Below are 21,794 nucleotides of genomic sequence, written 5' to 3'. Positions count from 1 at the left end.
CTTCGGGCTTGATAGTGAATTAACAAATTTGCCCCAAGCAAAGGTTAGCACATTGTTATGCTGCTCCTGGAGCAGCCCATGTGGAAGGAGTGTGACTTAGTGACTTTTTTCTCTGAAGTTTTCTTATCATATAGGTTTACAAGACAGTATTGCAGGATCCTATCCTCATTTTCCCCTCATGCCCTTTTTTTAAGTGTCTCCACAACATTGTATAACCCACTTTGATGCCAGGTGATAAGTAGCTGATCTAATGTGTTTTGTTTCAGTACTTTTAAAATCTATCTTGACTGTTCAGTGAGTGGACTCCTGCCTTGTTCACTTACTACATGCTGCCTATCTTGTCAACATACGGCTCAGATCTTTTCTCATTTACACCAGCATAAATCTGGAGTTAGTCCAGAATTGCACTGTAGTAGTTGAATATAGACCATGGCCAAAATTCGGCATAGATCTGCAGGATTTATATCATTCACTGTGTATCCCTACCTCATTCACAGTACACTGTATAGCCTTCCACCCCTAGCGCTCCTTATTCAACCCTCTACTCTTTGGGAGACCTGATGAAAGAAGGAATGTATTTCCTGCCCGTATTAAGGCACCCTATAATTCATTAAAAAGAATTAATATAAGAAAAGTGGTCAAATGTCCTGAGGGCCCCCATTCCCCCATGTTACTCTGGCCATATCAGGAGCTTGATGAGATGCAGAGTATCACAAAGCATGAGTTGCAAAGGTGATTCTTTCTTTGATTCAGTTTAATTTCTTCCTGAAAACACAGAATAAAGGTATCCTTCTTTGTCTGCAACACAAGAGGACAAGGAGTGCCCGAGACCCAGGGATCTGGCTTCGGTATACAATGAACCAGAATGTTGAGAAAAGTTATTTCTTGTATAAGAAAAATAGAACATTTTTCCAGTACTAAGCTATACTGTTTTTGTAGACTGTCCTATGTATTACCTTGACTTTTCCGTTATCACTTCCAAGTTTCCACAGAACACACCATTTTGCAGATCATATGCGTGCTACTTCTTTAAAGGAGTAATTTGGCCTGGCATTAAACCAAGTGGAAGGTTTTGGCTACCACTTGTGCTTCAGGGGGAGTTTTGGTAGAATAGTGACTTCCATGCTGCAGTGCTATGGCATGGAAACATCTCTTGCCAGTAGATTGTTGTTGTTTTTTTCTGAGTAACCCGTAGCAATATGTGTCAGGTGACATGTCTAAAAATAACCTGTTAAAAAGGCAAAGATGATGTACTGTCCTTACTAAGTAAAAGGAAGGTAGTTTGTATATACTTTTAAGGAACAGGTAAAGAGTTTGCATTCTCCCCTTGAGTAGAAAGTTGCAGTTTGAGATGTGCTCGCAATGTAATTCTAACTTATATCATAAGAGGGGAACTAGAAGTCAAACAGTTACTACCCATGGGTCAAGTATATGCCCATGTTCACAAATTTATCAAGCAGCTAAACTGTGACCTATTCCCTTGTACCACGCTTCTGAGACCTCCACTGCACTAGACAGGAAAGCTCTGTGGAAAGATCATGTCAAGGTTTAACATTGTCAGAGTAGTACAGGAAAGTCATATCTTCTAATGTAGTGTGTGATGTTTTTGAATGCTCTGTAGCCTGGCCTGCAATAAACTAGAAGCTGGTAATTAAGAATCAGTGCTAAGGGAAGTGACAATTCCAGCACTACTGGGCTGTATTATAGGAATGATGAAGCTGTGGTTGGTATTAATTGGGGGAGAGGAAGCAAACTATTTCTCTTTCCTGTGGGCCTCTTCGGGACAGCAACACACATGGGCATAACTAAACCATTGCAAACCTTTTCAATATATCTCTGATTTACTTGTTTCAGAGTAACAGCTGTGTTAGTCTGTATTCGCAAAAAGAAAAGGAGTACTTGTGGCACCTTAGAGACTAACCAATTTATTTGAGCATAAGCTTTCGTGAGCTACAGCTCACTTAAGTAGCTCACTTAAGTAGCTCACGAAAGCTTATGCTCAAATAAATTGGTTAGTCTCTAAGGTGCCACAAGTACTCCTTTTCTAATTTACTTGTCACTCTTTCAATTTTTCCACAAATCCGTCTCCATAAAACACTCACATGCACTGATATTCTGTTATTTATTTCTGTTGTTCTAAAAGTGGTTTGTACACTGGAAAGGTAACTGAGGCTAAGAGAAAATATTTTTTTAGAATTGCAAAGCTGCTGCTTTCTCTTCAGATGGAAATATGCTAATATAGCAAACATGGAGAATGAATCTTCAGAAGGATTTTGTTTAAAACCTTAAAAGCAAGCAACATCTATACATTCTGTATTCATTTTACATTCACTTTTTCAGTAATGGTTTGTCTTTTTTAGTGTGCCTTGAAACAAAGAGAGTCTGTGTGAAGTCCTAGTTACAGCTACAGTAAGGCTCTTTGTATGAGATAATCACCCCATGTTTTACATTGCATAGGTTTCTGAGCCAAACAATCATAATCCTGGAGGGCTTATAAATGTTCATTTCCCTTAAACTGTAAGAATTCACGTGAAAGTTCTTTCTTAGGCAACATACATAACTTAGTGTTTTTTAAAATGTGTTACAATAATGTCATTAAACTTCAAAAAGGAAGCACCAGTGTATCACTAACTTGTAAGCTTTATGTTGCCTTTAAAAAAAGCTATGGGTTTTTGCCAAATGTGAAGTGTCTAAATGTGACTCATTGGATATGTATGCTTTCCAGTGTGAATGTCCATGGATTTATTTGTAATGTGCCTTTTTTTTTAGAAATATTAAAGAAGGGACATAAACAGACTAATAACAATATAATAATCAATACAGTCACTGATAGATGCTTCTGAAAAAGTTTGTATTCATGTAATGCTATTACAAATTGCCAAGCAAACTCTCCAAGATCAGAAGTTCAAAGTACATTCCCAGGCTAGTCTGGAATGAAAAAAGTCCAGGGTCATAACTGACAATATAGCTGCTGATTGAAGAATCTGATTTGTGCCAAGGATGCATAATCTAGTAGTCTGCTAAATTCTACTGTACTATGCAGTAACAACAGATTGAACTGTTTGGGATATTTCAGTACATTTCCATTCATCGGCTTGCACATAGTTTTTCAGCACAGGGAATCATCAGGAAAGAGAGATGGCTCATTTCTAGAAGAGCTGCCACTCTGAAAGGAGATAATTATGGATACCCTGGTATAATTTACTCAATCAGTGACCAGCATTGGCAGAATTTATCTGTGGGAATCATGGGGGGAAGGGAGAGGAGTCCCTAAAACTAATAATTAAATGCTGCCAAATGTGAGAATGGGACTGAAGGAAATGGAAGGAATATTAGGGATCATTATTTTTTGATTGGATTCATTTCTATTTTTGTACTATATAATTTTAGATAATCAGTTAGTTTTCTAGATACTTTCCATTTACGCTTTAATGCTGGGCCTAACTTGTTGGCTCTTCCCTGTTCTGATACTATTCACTCTCTTTTCTTAAATTCAAAGCCATAAGAATTTAAAATGTAGAAACAAATGCTCCAAATGTGTTTTGCCAACTTTACAATTCATTTCTTGTAATCAAAACGCTCATAAACAGAAACGTAAATGATGATGATCAATTCAGGGCTCCTAAAATATACATTGGGCCGTGTGTGTGTAATACTTGACAGCCTGTAGTGGATTGTCCTATTTAATCAGGAATACAATGCATAATCTACTAAAAGGCGTTTTCTTTAAGGAAAACAACAATAGCAACATAGCTATTGTAATTAGAGACTTAGGGCAAGATTGTGACAAGGGGACATAAGTGCCATGTACGTGCACACACTTACCTGAATTGCCACTCTGTGCACTGGGGGAGAGCAGGCTGTGCTGCGCCATTGCTTTCTTCTCTCCCTCCAGCTCACATGCAGGTGGGCAAGAAGTGGGACAGAGTGCCAATGGGTAGAGAATTGGCTGGTGCAAAGGAAGAGTCTGTTGCATCCTTTAAAATGCCTTAGTAAAATTACTCTTCCCCAGGTGCAGCTTCCCTGAGTCACAGTTCCTTCCTGGGGCAGGGATGTAAAGCTTCAGTCTAGTCCTTAGGAAGTAATATTGAAGGTGGCAAAAAATAAATTCCAGAAATGCCTTTGTCTCGTGGGGAAAATGTATTATAGTTCTGAACAAGGATTAAATAAATCCTAGAGTTTAGAGCTGGAAAAGACCTGCTGGGCATCTAGTCCATCTCCCTGACAATGCAGGATTTCTCCCGACAGCACATTCTCTAGAGTCCTGTCTACTCTCATTTCAAATACACCATTCACCACTTTCCGTGGGAATTAGTTATACTTCTGCCTAACAAATGGGCAGAAGTCAGGGTGCTTGGAGCACTTAACGCTAGTGTTGACAGGGAGTATAAATGAGAATAATGGGATGAAGTAAGGAAACAGAATATTTAGGTTGAATATCATTGTAAGCTCCCTCACCAGCCCAGGAAAAACCTATTGCCACATCTCAGTCTCTTTCAGGCCATTGCCTGAGGGCATGGTTTATTAATTGAAACACAAACTCTCAATTCACACAAAACAAAGCTATTCCCTCCATCAGCACAGGCTACAGGAGCTCAGAAGCCTTTCCCCGGTACCTTCTTTCTTCCCTCCACCTCTTACCCCACTTCAGGGCCTGCTACAGGATCCCACTTGTTTCCTGTAGCTCTCTTCTCCACCTGAGCTCTCTCAGCTCTTTATAGGGACCACTTGTCCCATTCCTGCTGTGTCTGATAACTGAAGAGGGCTGAATGCTCCCTGGACACCTAAGGCCCCAGGCCCGTAAACCCTGTTACAGTCATGAAATATTTCTATGTTGCATTCTTCCAAGGGAAGTGTTGGAAACCCTATTACTTGGCACATTGACATCTGGACCCACTTCTGTGAGGTGCTGAGCAATGCCTTCTGAACTTAATTGGGAGAGGAGAGTCCTCAGCACACCTCACTTGAGATGCCCATTACCTTGTAGATTTGGGTCTTAAATGTGCAATAACAAACCATTCTGGACTGGCAGAGAGGTGAGCTAGATGACCTAACAGGCCTTTTCCTTCTCTACATTCTAAAGGCCAGAAAACCTCCTCCCACAGAGAAACTCGTGCGTGAGTTTCCAGAGACAGAAAACTGTGAGCTCATGGAGTTTCCTGGGAATAACCCCTCCAGACAGAGTTTTGTAGGGCTGTGGAGCTTTGCTGTGAGTGAGATCTCCCAACCACAGAGATCCTGGAGATCCACTTTGAAGGGACCCAACAGAAGGCGTTGGCACAGGATCTGTCCAAGCATGGCTGCCCTTCCACACAGATCCTGTAGTTTCTCTCCCGCTGCAGCAGCCAGGTTGCTATTGCTTTTGCCTGTCCTCTTTGGCTGCCTGCTTAGTAGGAGCCACAGAGGGAGTTAACCCAGCTCCAACCTCTGTGGACTTCTGTCCAGATTTATACATGGAAATTCACTGGGTCTGCAGGGAATGCAGCTCATGCTCTGCTGCAACCACTCCCACCCTTTCCTCCATATCCCCACAGAACACATACAGAGGGGCTGCCTTCTGTTCCATCTATGTGCCTCCCGAAAAAGCGATCCCTCTTCCCTGTACTTGGGTAGAGTGCATGTATGCAGAGGGAATATATGATTCTAACACACAGATCCATGTGACCCACACCATACACCTCCTCCCAGCTCAGTATATTGCTCTTTATCATTAACCTTTTGCATACAGTTCTTCAGCCAGTTTTCTTTTTACTTGACAGTGCTCCTGTGTGGATTAATTTTGAGAGATTTCATGGGCGATTGTTAAATGCTTTGCTAAAATCCAATCAGAGTATATTTGGTTTACTGTTTATCTACTAATCCCTGTAATTCTATCAAGTAATCAAATTTACGTGGCATGATTTTATTTTTATTAACATGCAGTGTGCTGCTTACTGCTCACTGTTCTATTATCTTTTGCATGTGTAACCATTTTTTCCCCTCAGTATTTTTCCCATTATCTTTCTCGGGAAGGAAGTGAGATTTTGGAGTGGAATTACCAAGATCACTTTCTTTTCCTTTTATTAAAGGTTATCTATCATTTAACATTAGTAAAAGGAAACGTTTTATGTAAATCTTTCCTCTGCTTAATTTGTCTTCACATTAATGTAAAACATTTGATACCAATAATTGAACAAAGCCAGGGATTGTCCTTTTCTATCTGTTGTTTCTGTGTAGCATTGGTTATACAGAAGCAGAAGAGGAAAGTCACTGGAGACTGTATTTAGAAGAAAAAATATCTGCTCCTTTTGCAGGAGGCATAGGCATCAAGATCCAGCATTATTAAAGGATTTATATACACAAAGTCCTGTACTGCATGTTAAAACATGGCAAAGCTTAATAGTCTAGGTTTATTATAATTCCAATCAACAGATTATATTTAAGGGTACTTTTAGCTGTTGGCTCCAATGAATAGTTGGAATATATCACAAAAAAGGTATACAAAAGTAAAGGAAAAGAGAAAATAAGGAGCGAACACAAATTTATGTAATATGTTAGAGTGAAGGTGTTTGAAATCCAGTGTAATCAATGGAAAGACACCTGTCGACTTCATTGGGAGTTGGATCTGGCCCACAGTGAACAAGACTTCAGTTATCCTTTGTTCTTTAAGCTTTGAAAGAAATTGCAAGTCAGAATTGACTTCCTAAAACAAATATGGGTATGTCTACACTGCAATTAGACACCTGTGACTGGGCTGTGCCAGCTGACTTGGGCTAAGGGGCTGTTTAACTGCACTGTAGACATTCAGGCTCTGGGACCCTCGCGCCATACAGGGTCCCAGAACTCAGGCTTCAACCCAAACCTGAACAGCCCCTTAGCCCAAGCCCCACAAGCCTGAGTCAACTGGCACAGGCCAGCCACGGGTTTTTAATTGCAGTGTAGACATACCCTATGTTTCCTCAAATCTGGAAATAGCAGAATCTGCACCCACCAATCATAATTGTGATTTGTATTGTGATAGCCCAATGGGGACTAGAGTACCTATGTGCTAGGTGCTGTACAAACATAGAACAAAAACAGTCCCTGCCCCCAGGGCTTAGTATTCAGTCCTCCCCTCTGTGCTGTCACTGTCCTTCTTTTTAAAATGAGGACAGCATCATAGTGCATATTGAACTTGAATCATGTGCTTAGTTTCCATTGATTTCAGTGAGACCTGAGAACATGCTTAAGTGCTATCTTGAATAGGGATGCTTTCCTGGATAAGGGCCTTAAACCTTATTTCTAGTGTTCTATTATGAAACACAGCAAACTTCTTTGAAAGGTTTTCCCTCTTGTATATACATAAAAACAGAAGGATAATATCAGGCTAAAGATGTTCTAGGCATAATTCCATTCTTTTACACGTGTAGCAAAATATGTTAAAATTCCTTATTACCATTGTGTGCATCGCTGCCAGATTTTTTGGCCCACTGCATGTGCTCCATGTTGCTATGGTAACACAAATCACATTTAAACCTTGCTTAATTGGCCAGTGGAGGACAGAGTAGGGCAATCCTCTGGTGGCACAGAGCCAGCTCTGTCTCAAGCCTCTGTGAACAGTTAGTGCATGGCAAGCTGAGGTGTAACTCTACCTCACACTAATATGCCATGCACAAACCGTCCACGTGGACCTTGCTGCCATGCACTAAAGTTCTATAATGCCCTTTGGTCTACTCTCATTATAAAGTGTGTAGATTAAAGTGTACTAAGGAAATTTTAGTCATGTCAGCAGGGTCCACACAGACAGTTAGTGCATGGCAAGGTAGATTTACATCCCAGCTTGCCACAAATTAACCGTTTGTATAGACAAGCCCTGTGTATGTGCTATGGCAGGTGTGCTCCTACATCTACCTGACCCCACGGGCAGCCAGCAGAAGGCAGAGCAGACTGCCAGCTCTGTGGATAGGGCTGGCACTTGCCAGCTCCAGGACCAAGAGGCCACTATGGTGGCTTCGTGCCACCTGTGCCCTCTCCAGACTTGTGCCAAATTTCTCTTCCCGAGGCCAGAGGATCTGGATTTCAAATCTGTTTCCTAGCCTTTCTGGAGAACTTAGTTGAAACTTTCATACATCTTATATGGAATTCATATTAAAACCATATTGCTATAAATTAATGAGATGGTTCCTGCCAAACAGAAATGAGGTATTTAAGAAAGAACAGCAGTTAAAGAGAAAAAAGCTTGATTGTAATGTACCCATGTGCAAATACTGCTTGTTAGTAAATGTTAATTGTATTGTTACCTGCCTTTTAGCAGTAACTGAAAACGCATTCGAAAGAATTAGGCATTATTAGGAACAAGTGCACAAAAAAGTACTATTTGGAAGAAAACCAAGACTCTAGTTGCAATTCATAAATATAACAGGTTTGTTTCTGCTCTGAAGTAGAACAAACCTATTTATTCATTTTATATGGTGAGACTTTTCTCAGAAATAATGATCAAATATGTCTGCTTTACTTCCTTGCTAAGCAATTGTTTGGGAATTTATTTTGTTTTTAGGCTGAAGAAAGAACAGCTGAACCTGTAGGAGCACCTCCAACGGTGTCAGCTCAATCAGAAGAAATGGATTTCTCAGGACATCATATATTAGATGAAACAACTGAACCCCCTACAATCAAAGAACAAGGCACTATATGCTACCCTTTTTTATTTCTATGCTCTTCAGGGCCGGGCCTATATTTTCTCTGTATGGAAAGCACGTGGCACATTTTAGGTGCTACTTGAAATATACTCTGTTTATTATGATGGGCATCTCTTCAGTACTGAACGTGTTGAGCCTTCTGCAGGGTAAAATGCATTTTCCAAACAGTTGCACTTTGAATTTTTCAAGCTGGTCAATTGTAACAGTGGTTATAGGTAGAGACTGCAACCCCTCCTGAGCCCCTTTTTGCTAACTGTGGGGCCCACAGATCATTTAACCACACCTTGGGCAAAAAAGATCCATAGTTCTTAGATGTACAAAGAGCAGGCGTACCCCCATCAACAAAGATGAGTCCCAATCATAGCTGCATTTAAATAAATTGTAGTTTATTTGAGAGGAAAAACAGATCAAACAAAGAATTAAAATAAATTCTTGGTCTGTATGAATCTCAGTGAACAGTAATGCAAGCCAGCAGACATGTATACCCACCAGTTCTGCCGTCTCACAGTTGTGTACCTGGTCAACTGTGCAGTATTATATGAAGGAAGAATTTTTACTTCTCTAACTTCTGCTTAGATCAGCTGATGCCTGGGATCATGAAGTGTCATTACCCCATTTTAGAATGTATAAATAATCCAGCTCCTTTTAAAAATTTAGCTCCAGTATTTAATTCTGTGATCTCTTATGGTAATGAATTCTGCATACTTAACACCACTGTTATCCATCACAGTACTGTCTGAGTACCACACAGACAAATGTATCTTTGTCACACCCTGTGAGGTAGGGGAGTATTATCCCCAGTTTACAGTGGAGAAACAGGCACAGAGAGATTAAGGACCAGATTCTCAAAGGTCTTTAGGCACCTAAAGGTACAGAGAAGTGCCTAGTGGGATTTTCAGAAGTGCTTAGACACCTAAACATACATTGATTTCAGTGGGAGTTAATTGTCTAGGCACTTTTGAAAATCAAACTTTGTCCCTATCTGCATCTTTAGGGACCTAAATACCTTTAAAAATCTGTCCCGAAGTGACCTGGTTAAGGTCAAACAAGAAGTCTGTGACAGAGCCAAGAATTGAACCCAGACCTCTTGAGCTCCAGCCTACTGTCTTAGCAACAGGGTCACTTAACTGTCATTCATTGGATGGTCATGGTGATGAAAAGTGAGAAACTGGGAGGGGTACAAAATCTAAAATGTGAGGCACCATTTTCCCAATGTGTATAGAGTACTTGATCCTATGTAGCGCAGGCATGGAACATTTAATGTGTAAGTGCCAAAGCACAAAGTGCTAAGCAGGGCACGAAGCACAGAGGAACCCAGTTCTCCAATAGTGAGAAAATTGCAGCACACAAACACATTACTAGAGCAGGGGTCAGCAATAGGAGTAAGGCCAAAGAGGATACTGCATAACTAATTACCTCACTCTTAAGCCAACGGCTCCTCAAACAAACCTTGCAGGGCACATGCCTCATTTTTAAATCTGCACAGTTGAAAGTTAGGCAGTGGGAAGGCAAAGGGTTTAAGCAAGAAGATCATCCAATGCACTCTCCTTATCTCACCCATTCCTACAGTATATCCTCTCTTTTGTAGCTATCGTCTCTCTTTTTGCACTTTAAAAAAAAAATTCCCCTGACCATCTTTCAAAGTTTTTGAAATAACTAAATGTTTTTATTTAACTCCATCCTTCTCTATTACAGAAAGATTTTATTTTTGCCTTGAGTTTTGGGGGTTTCTCTTCTTCTTTCGCAGTTTCATCTTCTGTTTGTGTATTTTTGTCAAATACCAATTATTTTCTTTCTTTTGCCTTACTGTATGTTTGCTCTCTTCCCTGTTAAATGTCTTCTAGTGTGTTTTCTCTTATTTTATTTTATTTTATTTTATTTAAGGTTCAACAAATGCTGGAAATCAACATGAAAGTGACACCACTACAGTAGCCCAGGAAATTCTAAAACCAGAAGCTGGTTCTGGTGCTATTGTTTTGCAAGGAGTGAGCAGAGAAAAGGTTAGTATAGCTGGCTTACTATGTAGCTCCTCATTGTGGCTCTGATTCAGGAAAGCACTTACGCATATAATTAAATGCTTTCCTGAATTAGTGCCTTTATCCCTTCCAGCTTACTAATAACGTTTATGGTGATCAGTTATTTGTATACTTAAGCAAGTATGGCATCTCATGGCAACATCGTATCCAAACCCACTTGAACTGTTGGTTTCAGAGCAGCAGCCGTGTTAGTCTGTCTTCGCAAAAAGAAAAGGAGGACTTGTGGCACCTTAGAGACTAACCCATTTATTTGAGCATACGCTTAAGCATAAGCTTTCGTGAGCTACACCTGTAGCTCACGAAAGCTTATGCTTAAGCTTAAGCGTATGCTCAAATAAATGGGTTAGTCTCTAAGGTGCCACAAGTCCTCCTTTTCTTTGAACTGTTGGGCAGTTCAGATCTAGATCCAAACTTTCCAGTTCAGACTGAGCCATAGTCAGAGCAAATCTGTACTTTTGATGTGGACTACTTTTACAATATTTAAAGAAGCAATGAAGAAGGAAAAGAACTACTATAGATCCTCAAAGTGAGACCCTGGAGTTTGTTGTTCATTTTATAACAGGCATCTTGAACTAACTTGTAGAGACAGCCTTGCAGACTAGGGGGCTAGTTTATTCTTAAAGTAAAGCCCCTGGTGCATGTTATGTAGTTTTAAATCTGTTTGGTATGTTACACAACATGCAGCAGGGCTCCTTCTTTATCAGATGGATAGAGCAGTTGAGCCCAAACTCCTTGAATTTTGGAGCAGTTCAGTTCTGAAATTTGTATCTGTGGCTCATCTCTAGAACTGAATAAACAATACCACCCTCCCTCAAAATTTGAGAGGCTGATCCTACAGTCTTTACCCAGAATTCATTGGGAGTTTTGCCTGAGTAATGGCAGCTGGGCATGGCCCCGAGTACTTTGATAAAAAAGCACACAGTGTTAGAACATAAGAAAAGCCTTCAGACCAGTGGTACAACTAACCCAGTATCCTGTCTTCCAACAGTGGCCAATGCCACATACTTCAGACAGAATGAACAGAACAGTGCAATTATTGAGGGATCTATCCCCTGTGATCCACTCTCAGCTTCTGGCAATCAGAGGCAAGGGACTCCCAGAGCATGGGGTTGCATCCCTGACCATTTTGGCTAATAGCCCTTAGTGAATCTGTCCTCCATGAATTTATCTAAATCTTTTTTGAACCCAGTTATAGTTTTGGCCTTCACAATGTCCCCTGGCAATGAGTTCCACAGGTTTGACTGTGTGTTGCGCGCAGAGTACTTTCTTTTGTTCGTTTTGAACCTGCTGTCTATTAATTTCATTGGATGACACCTGGTGCTTGTGTTGTGTGAAGGAGTAAATAACACTTCCATATTCACTTTCTCCACGACCTTTGTGATTTTATAGACCTCTATCAGATCCCCCCTTAGTTGTGTCTTTTCCAAATTGAAGAGTCAGTCTTTTTAATCTTTCCTCGTGTGGGAGCTGTTCCATACCCTTAATCACTTTTGTTGCCCTTCTCTGTACCTTTTCCAATTCTAATAGATCTTTTTTTGTGATGTGGCAACCAGAACTGCACATAGTATTCAAAGTGTGGGCATACATGGATTTAAATAGAGGAAATATATTTACTGTCTTATTATCTGTCCCTTTCCTAATGGTTCCTAACATTCTGTTAGTTTTTTAGACTGCTGCTGCACACTGAGCGGATGTTTTCAGAGAACTATCCACAATCACTCCAAGATCTTTCTTGAGTGGTAACAGCTAATTTAGACCCCATCATTTTGTATGTATAGTTGGGATTACGTTTTCCAAAGTGCATTAATTTGCATTTATTAACATGGAATTTCATCTGCCATTTTGTTGCTCAGATCCCCTTGGATTTTGTGAGATCCCCTTGGATTTACCTATCTTGAGTAACTTTGTATTGTCTGCAAATTTTCCCACCTCACTGTTTACCCCTTGAGTTCGTTTATGAATATGTTGAACAGTACTGGTCCCACTCCACACCATAGAATCATAGAAGATTAGGGTTTGAGGAGACCTCAGGAGGTCATGTAGTCAACCCCCTGCTCAAAGCAGGACCAACGCCAACTAAATCATCCCAGCCAGGGCTTTGTCAAGCTGGACCTTAAAAACCTCTAAGGATGGAGATTCCGCCACCTCCCTAGGTAACCCATTCCAGTGCTTCATAGAATCATAGAACTGGAAGGGACCTCGAGAGGTCATCTCGTCCAGTCCCCTGCACTCAAGGCAGAACTAAGTATTATCTAGACCATCCCTGACAGGTGTTTGTCCAACCGTCTCTTAAAAGTCCCCAAGGATGGAGATTCCACAACCTCCCAAGGCAATTTATTCCAGTGCTTAACCACTCTGACTGTTAGGTTTCAGAGTAACAGCCGTGTTAGTCTGTATTCGCAAAAAAAAAAAAGGAGTACTTGTGGCACCTTAGAGACTAACCAATTTATTTGAGCATGAGCTTTCGTGAGCTACAGCTCACTTCATCGGATGCATACCGTGGAAACTGCAGAAGACATTATATACACACAGAGACCATGAAACAATACCTCCTCCCACCCCACTGTCCTGCTGGTAATAGTTATGTAAAGTGATCATCAAGTTGGGCCATTTCCAGCACAAATCCAGGTTTTCTCACCCGTATGCATCCGATGAAGTGAGCTGTAGCTCACGAAAGCTCATGCTCAAATAAATTGGTTAGTCTCTAAGGTGCCACAAGTACTCCTTTTATTTTCTGACTGTTAGGAAGTTTTTCCTAATGTCCAACTTAAACTGCCCTTGCTGCAATTTAAATCCATTGCTTCTTGTCCTATCCTCACAGGTTAACAAGAACGTTTTTTCTCCCTCCTCCTTGTAACAACCTTTTATGTACTTGAAAACTGTTATCATGTCCCCTCTCAGTCGTCTCTTCTCCAGACTAAACAAACCCAATTTTTTCAATCTTCCGTCACAGGTCATGTTTTCTAGACCTTTAATCATTTTTGTCGCTCTTCTCTGGACTTTCTCCAATTTGTCCACATCTTTCCTGAAATGTGGCACCCAGAACTGGACACAATATTCCAGTTGAGGCCTAATCAGAGTGGAGTAGAGTGGAGGAATTACTTCTTGTGTCTTGCTTACAATACTCCTGCTAATACATCCCAGAATGATGTTCACTTTTTTTGCAACAGCATTACACTGTTGACTCGTATTTAGCTTGTGATCCACTGTGACCCCTGGATCCCTTTCTGCAGTACTCCTTCCTAGGCAGTCATTTCCCATTTTGTACATGGGCAACTCATTGTTCCTTCCTAAGTGGAGTACTTTGAATTTGTCCTTATTGAATTTCATCATATTTACTTCAGACCATTTCTCCAGTTTGTCCAGATCATTTTGAATTTTAATCCTATCCTCCAAAGCACTTGCAACCCCTCCCAGCTTGGTATTGTCCACAAACTTTATAAGTGTACTCTCTATGCCATTATCTAAATATCTTGATGAAGATATTGAACAGAACCAAACCCAGAACCGATCCCTGTGGGACCTCACTCGTTATGTCCTTCCAGCATGACTGTGAACCACTGATAACTACTCTCTTGGAATGATTTTACAACCAGTTATGCACCCACCTTATAGTAGTTCCATCTAGGTTATATTTCCCTAGTTTGTTTATGAGAAGACAGTATCAAAAGCCTTACTAAAGTCAAGATATACCACATCTACCACATGTACACCCCATCCACAAGGCTTGTTACCCTGTCAAAGAAAGCTATCAGGTTGGTTTGACACAAAATAGTTTTTCCTAATATCCAACTAAGACCTCCCCCACTGCAACTTGAGACCATTGCTCCTTGTTCTGTCATCTGCCACCACTGAGAACAGCCTTGCTCCATCCTCTTTTGACCCCCCGCACCCCTTCAGGTAGTTGAAGGCTGCTATCAAATCCCCCGCTCACCCTTCTCTTCAGCAGACTTAATAAGCCCAGTTCCCTCAGTCTCTCCTCATAAGTCATGTGCCCCAGCCCTAATCGTTTTCATTGCCCTCAGCTGGACTCTCTGCAATTTGTCCATATCCTTTCTGTAGTGGGGCCCCTAAAACTGGACACAATACTCTGCGTGTGGCCTCACCAGCGCAGATCCCTGCAGGACACCACTATTTACCTCTTTTTCATTCTGAAAACTGACCATTTATTCCTACCCTATCTTTTAACTAGTTACTAATCCATGAGAGGACCTTCCATCTTATCCCATGACTGCTTACTTTGCTTAAGAACCTTGTCAAAGGCTTTCTGAAAGTCCAAATAAATGATATCCACTGGATCAGACTTTGTGCACTTATTTGTTGACCCCCTCAAACAATTCTAATACATTATGAGGCATGATTTTCCTTTACAAAAGCTGCATTGACTCTTCCCTAACAAATTGAATTCATCTATGTGTCTGCAAATTCTGTTCTTTACTATAGTTTTAAACCAATTTGCCTGGTATTGAAGTTAGGCTTACCAGTTTATAATTGCCAAGATAGCCTCAGGAGTCTCTCTTAAAAATTGGCATCACATTAAGCTATCTTCCAGTCAATGTTCCCTCTAATTTTTGACAGGCCATGTGTGCAAAAAATTTCTTCTGTGCAAATTTTTGAAGCAGAGTTAAAATTTGTGCACCATGAGGCAAATGCGCCCAAGCGAGTAAAATGCTTATACATTTAAAAAGTTTTAATTTGCAATTTGTGTCAATTTATATGGGTTTTCAGATAGAGACGTCATAAGTAAAAAAAAAAAAAAAAAGAAAAAAGAAAAGAAAAACAAAAGTTTGTGTTTTAAATTTAAAATTTTCCTAAAAAATATCAATAAATGATTATCAGCCAAGAATAAGAAATGTAATTACAAATGCATTTTAATTTCCTTATTGGTCAAAATATCAAAGACTGCTAAACTAACTTTACTGTTTTTCCCTGCAAACTTTTTCATTTGCCCATTCAATATAAACTCTGTCCAGATCTATCAGTCCTCCATCCAGCTGGTAACTCTTAATACACATCAGCATGTCCAAATGATCTACTTGTAAACGATTATGTAGTTTGTTTTTTAGAGTGTTCATTAAGCTAAAGCCACACTCACAGTCTGCACTTGATGCTAGGAATGTTCCTCCAATATCCATCAACTTTGCAAGATCCTGAAACTGTTCATTCTGGTGAGCAAATATCACCATATCTGGGAAACTTAAAACCAATTGGCTTTTGATTCTTTGGCTACTGCAAACTTGAAGTCATTGTACTGACTGACTACAACAATCTCTTCAGCAAGAAAGTCTTTATATTTTGAACATAGGGATTTGACCTGATGAATTCCAAAATTGAAGTCACACTTAACTATTGCTGCACAATCAAAAGCGGACCACTCCTGAACTTCATCCTCTGGAAACCTGTCTGCCAAATGTGCACACAAGATGTTTATGAAAGTTATTATGGAACTGGTATCAATTTCATTATTTTCTTGAGAGCTCATATCTAAGAGAGCCTTAACTTTGTCACTCCATAAGACTGACTCTCCAAGGTACTGTCTTCTGACCTTGTTCAGTTTACCTCTGGCAAGGTGAAATGCTTCAAGAGGTATAAGGCCGTGTTTCTGGAGCAGTGTGGATAGTGAAGCCAGCTCTGACAAAACATCGTTCAAAACTTCTAATGTTATTCGGTATTCCATGGTATTCAGCTTCTTGTGGCAGTATTTAGAAACTGGATCAGTATCTTTGTCTTGCTCAAAATATTCCAGAAGAGGATTATAGTTGCAAATAATTGCTCGAAGTGCAAAGATAACCAGCACACTTCATTGAGTGGCCTGAAAGCCACTGACTAGCATTCAGAAGCATCCACTATTTCCTGAATTTGCATTTTCTCCTGGATGATCGACAGAACACCGTGTAGGCAGTTCTCATTAAGGTTTCGATATCTCTTATCAGCTTGACCTCTTTCCATGCATCGGAAATCCCCAAGTCTTCCCAGTGTGCAATGCAATGTTGCTTGACTAAGTGTGGAATATCACATTTCAGCTGAGCCACCACGCCATTGAGTTTGTCCAACATCACGGAGGCACCATCAGATGTGTACATCACCATTTTCAATCTATCATTTTCGTTAGATCAAGTTGGTGTTTTTTATAAACACTATTGAAACAGCATCACATTCTTGCAATCGTGATAGTCCACCAAACAAAGTTTTATAGTCTGCAGAATTTATGGATCTATATTTAAAGTAGAGCATCAAGTATCTGTTAATGGATATATCAGTGCTTTCATCAACAGCTAGAGTATGAAACATTGCCAATGTTATTTCATGCATGAGGTCATTTTGGACAATGCAGTTGCTAATTTCAAGAAATTCAAAAGCATAATTTTTACTTCTCCAGCTTGCTGGTGTGCGCACATACTTTTCCATATGGTCATTAATATCCTGAACAGAAAGCACTGAGCTGTTCATTTTAATAGCCAAGAACACATTGTCAATAAGTACCTTGATGTCTTCTGTGTTTCAGCGCTTGCATTCAAGATTAATTTGCCTCCTCTGCTTTTCAACTGGACTTTCAAGAATCATGCTAAACAATCCGCTCCGTAAGGAAGGGTTTTTGTTTCTAAGCCTTGTTACACCATCTATATGAGGCTTATTTGACAGATGATGCTTTAAGAAATCCAACTTCCATACATCATTCCACATTCTTCCTGCTGAAAATTCTCCCGGATCTCTGGCATCTCGACAATATACACAAACCACTCCGTTGTCCTCATCATATGTGAATATTTCATGAAGTTTAACAGGCATTACACTATGTGACTTTGGTGTGACTCTCTATAGTCTCATCCAGATTTAAATGAAGTCGCTGTTCTTTTATGCTTTAGACCTCTAGACAGTGACATTTTGGGATTGATTTTTTTACCAGATTGGTTTATTTAAAATTAATACTTTTATTATATGGCTACTATTTCAACAGCATGACTCGACAAAAGGGCAAACGGGAGATCATTCAGATCATGATACTGGAAGTTTGTGCATAGCTCCGATCACGTCCATGTATCTGTGGCAAAAAAATGCCGGAAAATGGTAAAACATCACGAGTAAATGTATAAAGTCCAATGCCTTTGAAAGATTTCAGTCACGAAAACAACACTTACCTTTGTTCATTTCTGGGAAATCTTTGTGGTTCCTTAGCAACTACAGCCAGGCATTTTGGTTTATTCTCATGTACTTGAGTTTGTACACAGCCAAATGAACAGACCACAAGGAGATGTGTGGGTCCCCCCTCCCGACCGTCCCAACGTGATCAACTTTCCACGTTCGAAATGCTGGCGGGGAGGGTATGATTCATTGCCCTCCTTTCCTTTCACCCCCTTGCCAGCTAGTAGAATCTGGCTGTGTTGATAGATGGCGGGCGAACAATGTCAAAACTCGCCTGTAAATAGGGTGACCGGATCGCAAGAGTGAAATATCAGGACATATTGGGTGAGAACAGAAAGATATGCTTACATCATCCTGCTTTTTTCCAAATACAGAACAAAAATAATTATTGAATACTTCTGCCTTGTCTATTGCATGATTGACAGTTTTACCATTCATCTGATTTTGGACCAATACCATTGGTAGGATTTAGTTTTTCTGATATGTGTAAAGAACTAGTTTTTATTTTCTGTGAGAGGGTGTTCTGGTGCTCTGTGGGGTATATACTTTAGGAGAGGATTCTATATTTTATACAACTCATTGTTTTGTGTGTGGTGTGATTAGGGGAGTGATACAAATGGAATATGAAAGATCATCTTGTCTTGTGGGGTACATTTTATTTTTCTGTGTGAGCTGCAGCATTTGGTTTGTGTGTGTGTGTTTTTGTTTGTTTTTGTTTGTTTGAATTCCATTCTGGCTCTCTTTTGGGAATCAAAAGGGCATCAAAGATTCCTGACACCTGGGAATCAGTTGGATTGCCTTAACCACCAATTGGCCGGAAAGACAGGGACTAATTGTCCTGGTTTAAGCCTCACCTGACCTCTAATGAAAGCAGAGTCTAGAGCCAATCAGGAACAGAGAGGGGCCAGATAATAGTTCTCCTGTCCGTGAAAGGGGGCAATTCAAATATTGGAAGCTATTGGCTTCCTGCTTCTGGATGGTGGGGCTAAAACCTTGGAAGATTGTGGGCTAGAAAACCCCAGCTAGGGAACTGAATTCTGCCTTTGTTTGTTTTGTTTTGGTACTTGTCCTCCCAGCTTAGGGGAGGACAAATAAAACTCTTATTCCACCTTTAAGAGGGAGATAGAGCATGCCTATGACTTTTTTTTAAATAGAAGCTAGACCCACTGCTTGGGATGTTCTTTTGATATTGTCCTTTATCCTGCTGGTCATTGATGCCTTTAGCCTCCCTTATCAATTGTCTGTATTTATTAACTGCTGATTTGTACTCATTACTATCAGCTTCCTACTTTTTTCCATATATGTGGTAATGACTGCTTTCACTTCACTTCACTTCCCTGGTTGATTTTTTTTTTTAACCAAAGAAGCCTTATTTTATGACCGCTGAACTGTGTGTGGGGTGAGGCAAGGGTGTTGGATTTTTTTGGGGTGCTTAACAAAGCATTCTTAAATAACTGCCCATTATTATTAACATTTTTATGTTTAAATTCTCCTCCCACTCAGTTTTGTGTGGGAAACTGGCTTTTTTAAAGCACCAAGTGTATATGTTGCTGGTTGGGGACTATATTCTGTCTGCACACAACTGGTGAAATTAGGTCATGACCACTTGTACCCAGGCAATCATCCCATTTTAGTTGAATGATCAATTCATCTTGATTAGTCAGAACAAGGTTTAATACCCTGAGTTGGTTGTAATATATGTTTGTACAATGCCTAGCACAATGGGGCCCCAAACTGGTGTGAGGCCTGTAGATACAATGGCAATATGTTAAAATAACAGAAAGAAAATAATAAAACCTATTATTGTATATTTTACATTCTTAGGGTCAAAAAGGTGAGAGAGGCGAAAAAGGAGAGCAAGGGCCACGAGGGCCACCAGGACCACCAGGAAAGTCAGAACTAGAAGAAATGCAGACAGGGATTCAAGGACCCCCTGGGCCCCTAGGAAAACCTGGGCGAGACGGTGAACCTGTGAGTACTGCATCTCTGTTGAAGCCACACAAATCATCTAGAGAGACTAATATTCATTTATCACACACGGGTGAAGGGCTGATTCTCTACTGCCTTGCACCCTGTGTAGTCAAAGTGGGTGTCTAATCATACCACATCAAAATGGTAGTCCTTTGAACATGTGTCAATGGTTCTACAAGGTGCCTGACCATGGCGATTCCAGCCCAAAAGGTGTAAAACAGCACAACTGCTGAGGCATCAGCCAAGCTCCTCAAGGATGGCACTTGCATTTTGAGAAATGTTGGATGGACAGGTTGTGTAGCTCCCAAGAAGCATGGTTTATGTATCCCCTGTAGGCTGCAGCTTCTGGATACACAGAGTGTGTTATACTTCACTCTCTCCTTGATCACAAATACATGCCCCCAATTAAATACGTATACAAAATAGTGCACGTGGTAACACAATACAGATCCCAATTCTGTTTTGATATTTTGTCACAGCATGAAATGCTGGCCATTAAGATGCAGTTACTTGTTTTTATCCCCCTTCTTCTACTTTATACATGTTCTATGTACCTTTCTAAAATGGGTGTTTTCTTTTAGGGCATTCCTGGTAAAGATGGCTTGCCAGTAAGTACCTTTTCCATGCATATTTTAGTTCATTGAAGAGAAAGAAACCTAGCATGTCTTTGCCAGACTGACACTCAGCTAAGTTTGATCTTAAGCTATACAATGCTGTTTTGCAACCCTGTTCTTAGGAGGCAGCTTTGGTAAACTGCTGCACTACGTTATAACAAAAAGCAAGAAGACTGTAATGTTTCAAAGTGCATCACAGGCATTTGGTACAGACCCCTACCAAACAGGTGACCAGCCTTGACTGATCACGGGTCTGTTTCACATGTACATTACCATGTTTCTAAAGTGACAGATTTCAGAAGTCCTGGAGTCTTTCTTCTGTTTTGTGAATACTGTTTAAGGTTGGCAAATAGCTTGAACTAACTCCTTCACCATGACTTATGGCTGTAAAGCTGTGTTTGTAACCATTATGTAAACAAAGGGATGCATTGCAGCCTTCAGTTTCCCAGCTGCTTCTCCCTTCAATCCCTTTCTTCTAGGCCTTAATAAGGTGTCAGCCTATAGGATCTTGTGTAGCTAGCAATGAAGGGCTCACCTGCTGATTCACGCTGGCTGCCAGACCAGGTGGGCACTTTGTGCTCCAACCCAGGTTTATACAGGAGCTCTCTCAAGGGAGAGGGAACTAGAAGGAAGAAGAGAGGAGCCCTGCATAGACCAACCCTTTGAGAAGCCAAGCTCTGGCAGGAAGTTGTTTGCTGCTATGTAAGTTAGTACAAAGGAAACCCCAAGAAGAGGATATACTTGGACCCTTTTCAGTGTATGTACTGTGTTAAGAGCAAGGTGAGAACAACATCTGATTACCCGCCCTAAACTACTGCACTCACCCAACTCCCAGCTGCTTCCCCATCTCCTATTCCTAACCTCAGCTGGTACAATCCTTCCTCCACAGCTTCCATCTGCCTTCCCCACCCCCATTCCTCTGTGTCCTCAACTCTGTCACATTAACTGACCCACACCACCTGCCCTCACTCCCTGGCTCCACCCTGCCCACAGCTACCACATACTCCTGATCACCACTGCTCCTCTGCCCATTTCCCACCTCTTCAATTGCCCTGTTGCTCCTCCCTCCCCTGACTCAAACCTGCCTCCCAGCTCCTGAAACCCACCCTGCCCACTCCCATATTACATTGTCCCAGTGCATTTTTCATCTTTGCTGTTGTTTGGTGTGATCTTCTTCCATGCTCAGGTGTTCCCCAATGGCTTCTCACCTGTGTCATTCTGTCAACCTTCTCCCGTGCTCCCAGGTCTCTGGCTTCTCTCCTAGCTGCCACATTCTATCCACTCTCCCAGAGTCAAGAGTCCCCCAACTCTCTTCTCAGCTGCTGTGACCCATGTGCCCTCTGCAATGCTCTAGTGTGATGCATCTTCCAGCT

At 40.8% G+C, this 21,794-nt stretch overlaps 1 protein-coding gene across 8 annotated transcripts in view; it reads left to right on the top strand.

Moving 5' to 3' along the window:
• Nucleotides 1–21,794, top strand: part of COL15A1 (collagen type XV alpha 1 chain) — a 275,266-nt gene that overhangs the window by 111,290 nt on the left and 142,182 nt on the right. For all 8 annotated transcript variants that reach the window (XM_084618725.1, XM_084618722.1, XM_084618723.1 and 5 more), the window contains 4 exons: nt 8,516–8,642; nt 10,542–10,657; nt 19,661–19,807; nt 20,389–20,415. In XM_084618725.1, the coding sequence (XP_084474851.1) occupies nt 8,516–8,642; nt 10,542–10,657; nt 19,661–19,807; nt 20,389–20,415 (417 nt within the window). The remainder of the gene's footprint in view (nt 1–8,515; nt 8,643–10,541; nt 10,658–19,660; nt 19,808–20,388; nt 20,416–21,794) is intronic.

This window comes from Lepidochelys olivacea (genome assembly GCF_965140295.1).
Source record: "Lepidochelys olivacea isolate rLepOli2 genome assembly, chromosome: 2".
Classification (NCBI taxonomy): domain Eukaryota; kingdom Metazoa; phylum Chordata; order Testudines; family Cheloniidae; genus Lepidochelys; species Lepidochelys olivacea.
The sequence above is the reverse complement of the archived record's forward strand: the minus strand, read 5'-3'. Positions and strand labels throughout refer to the sequence as shown.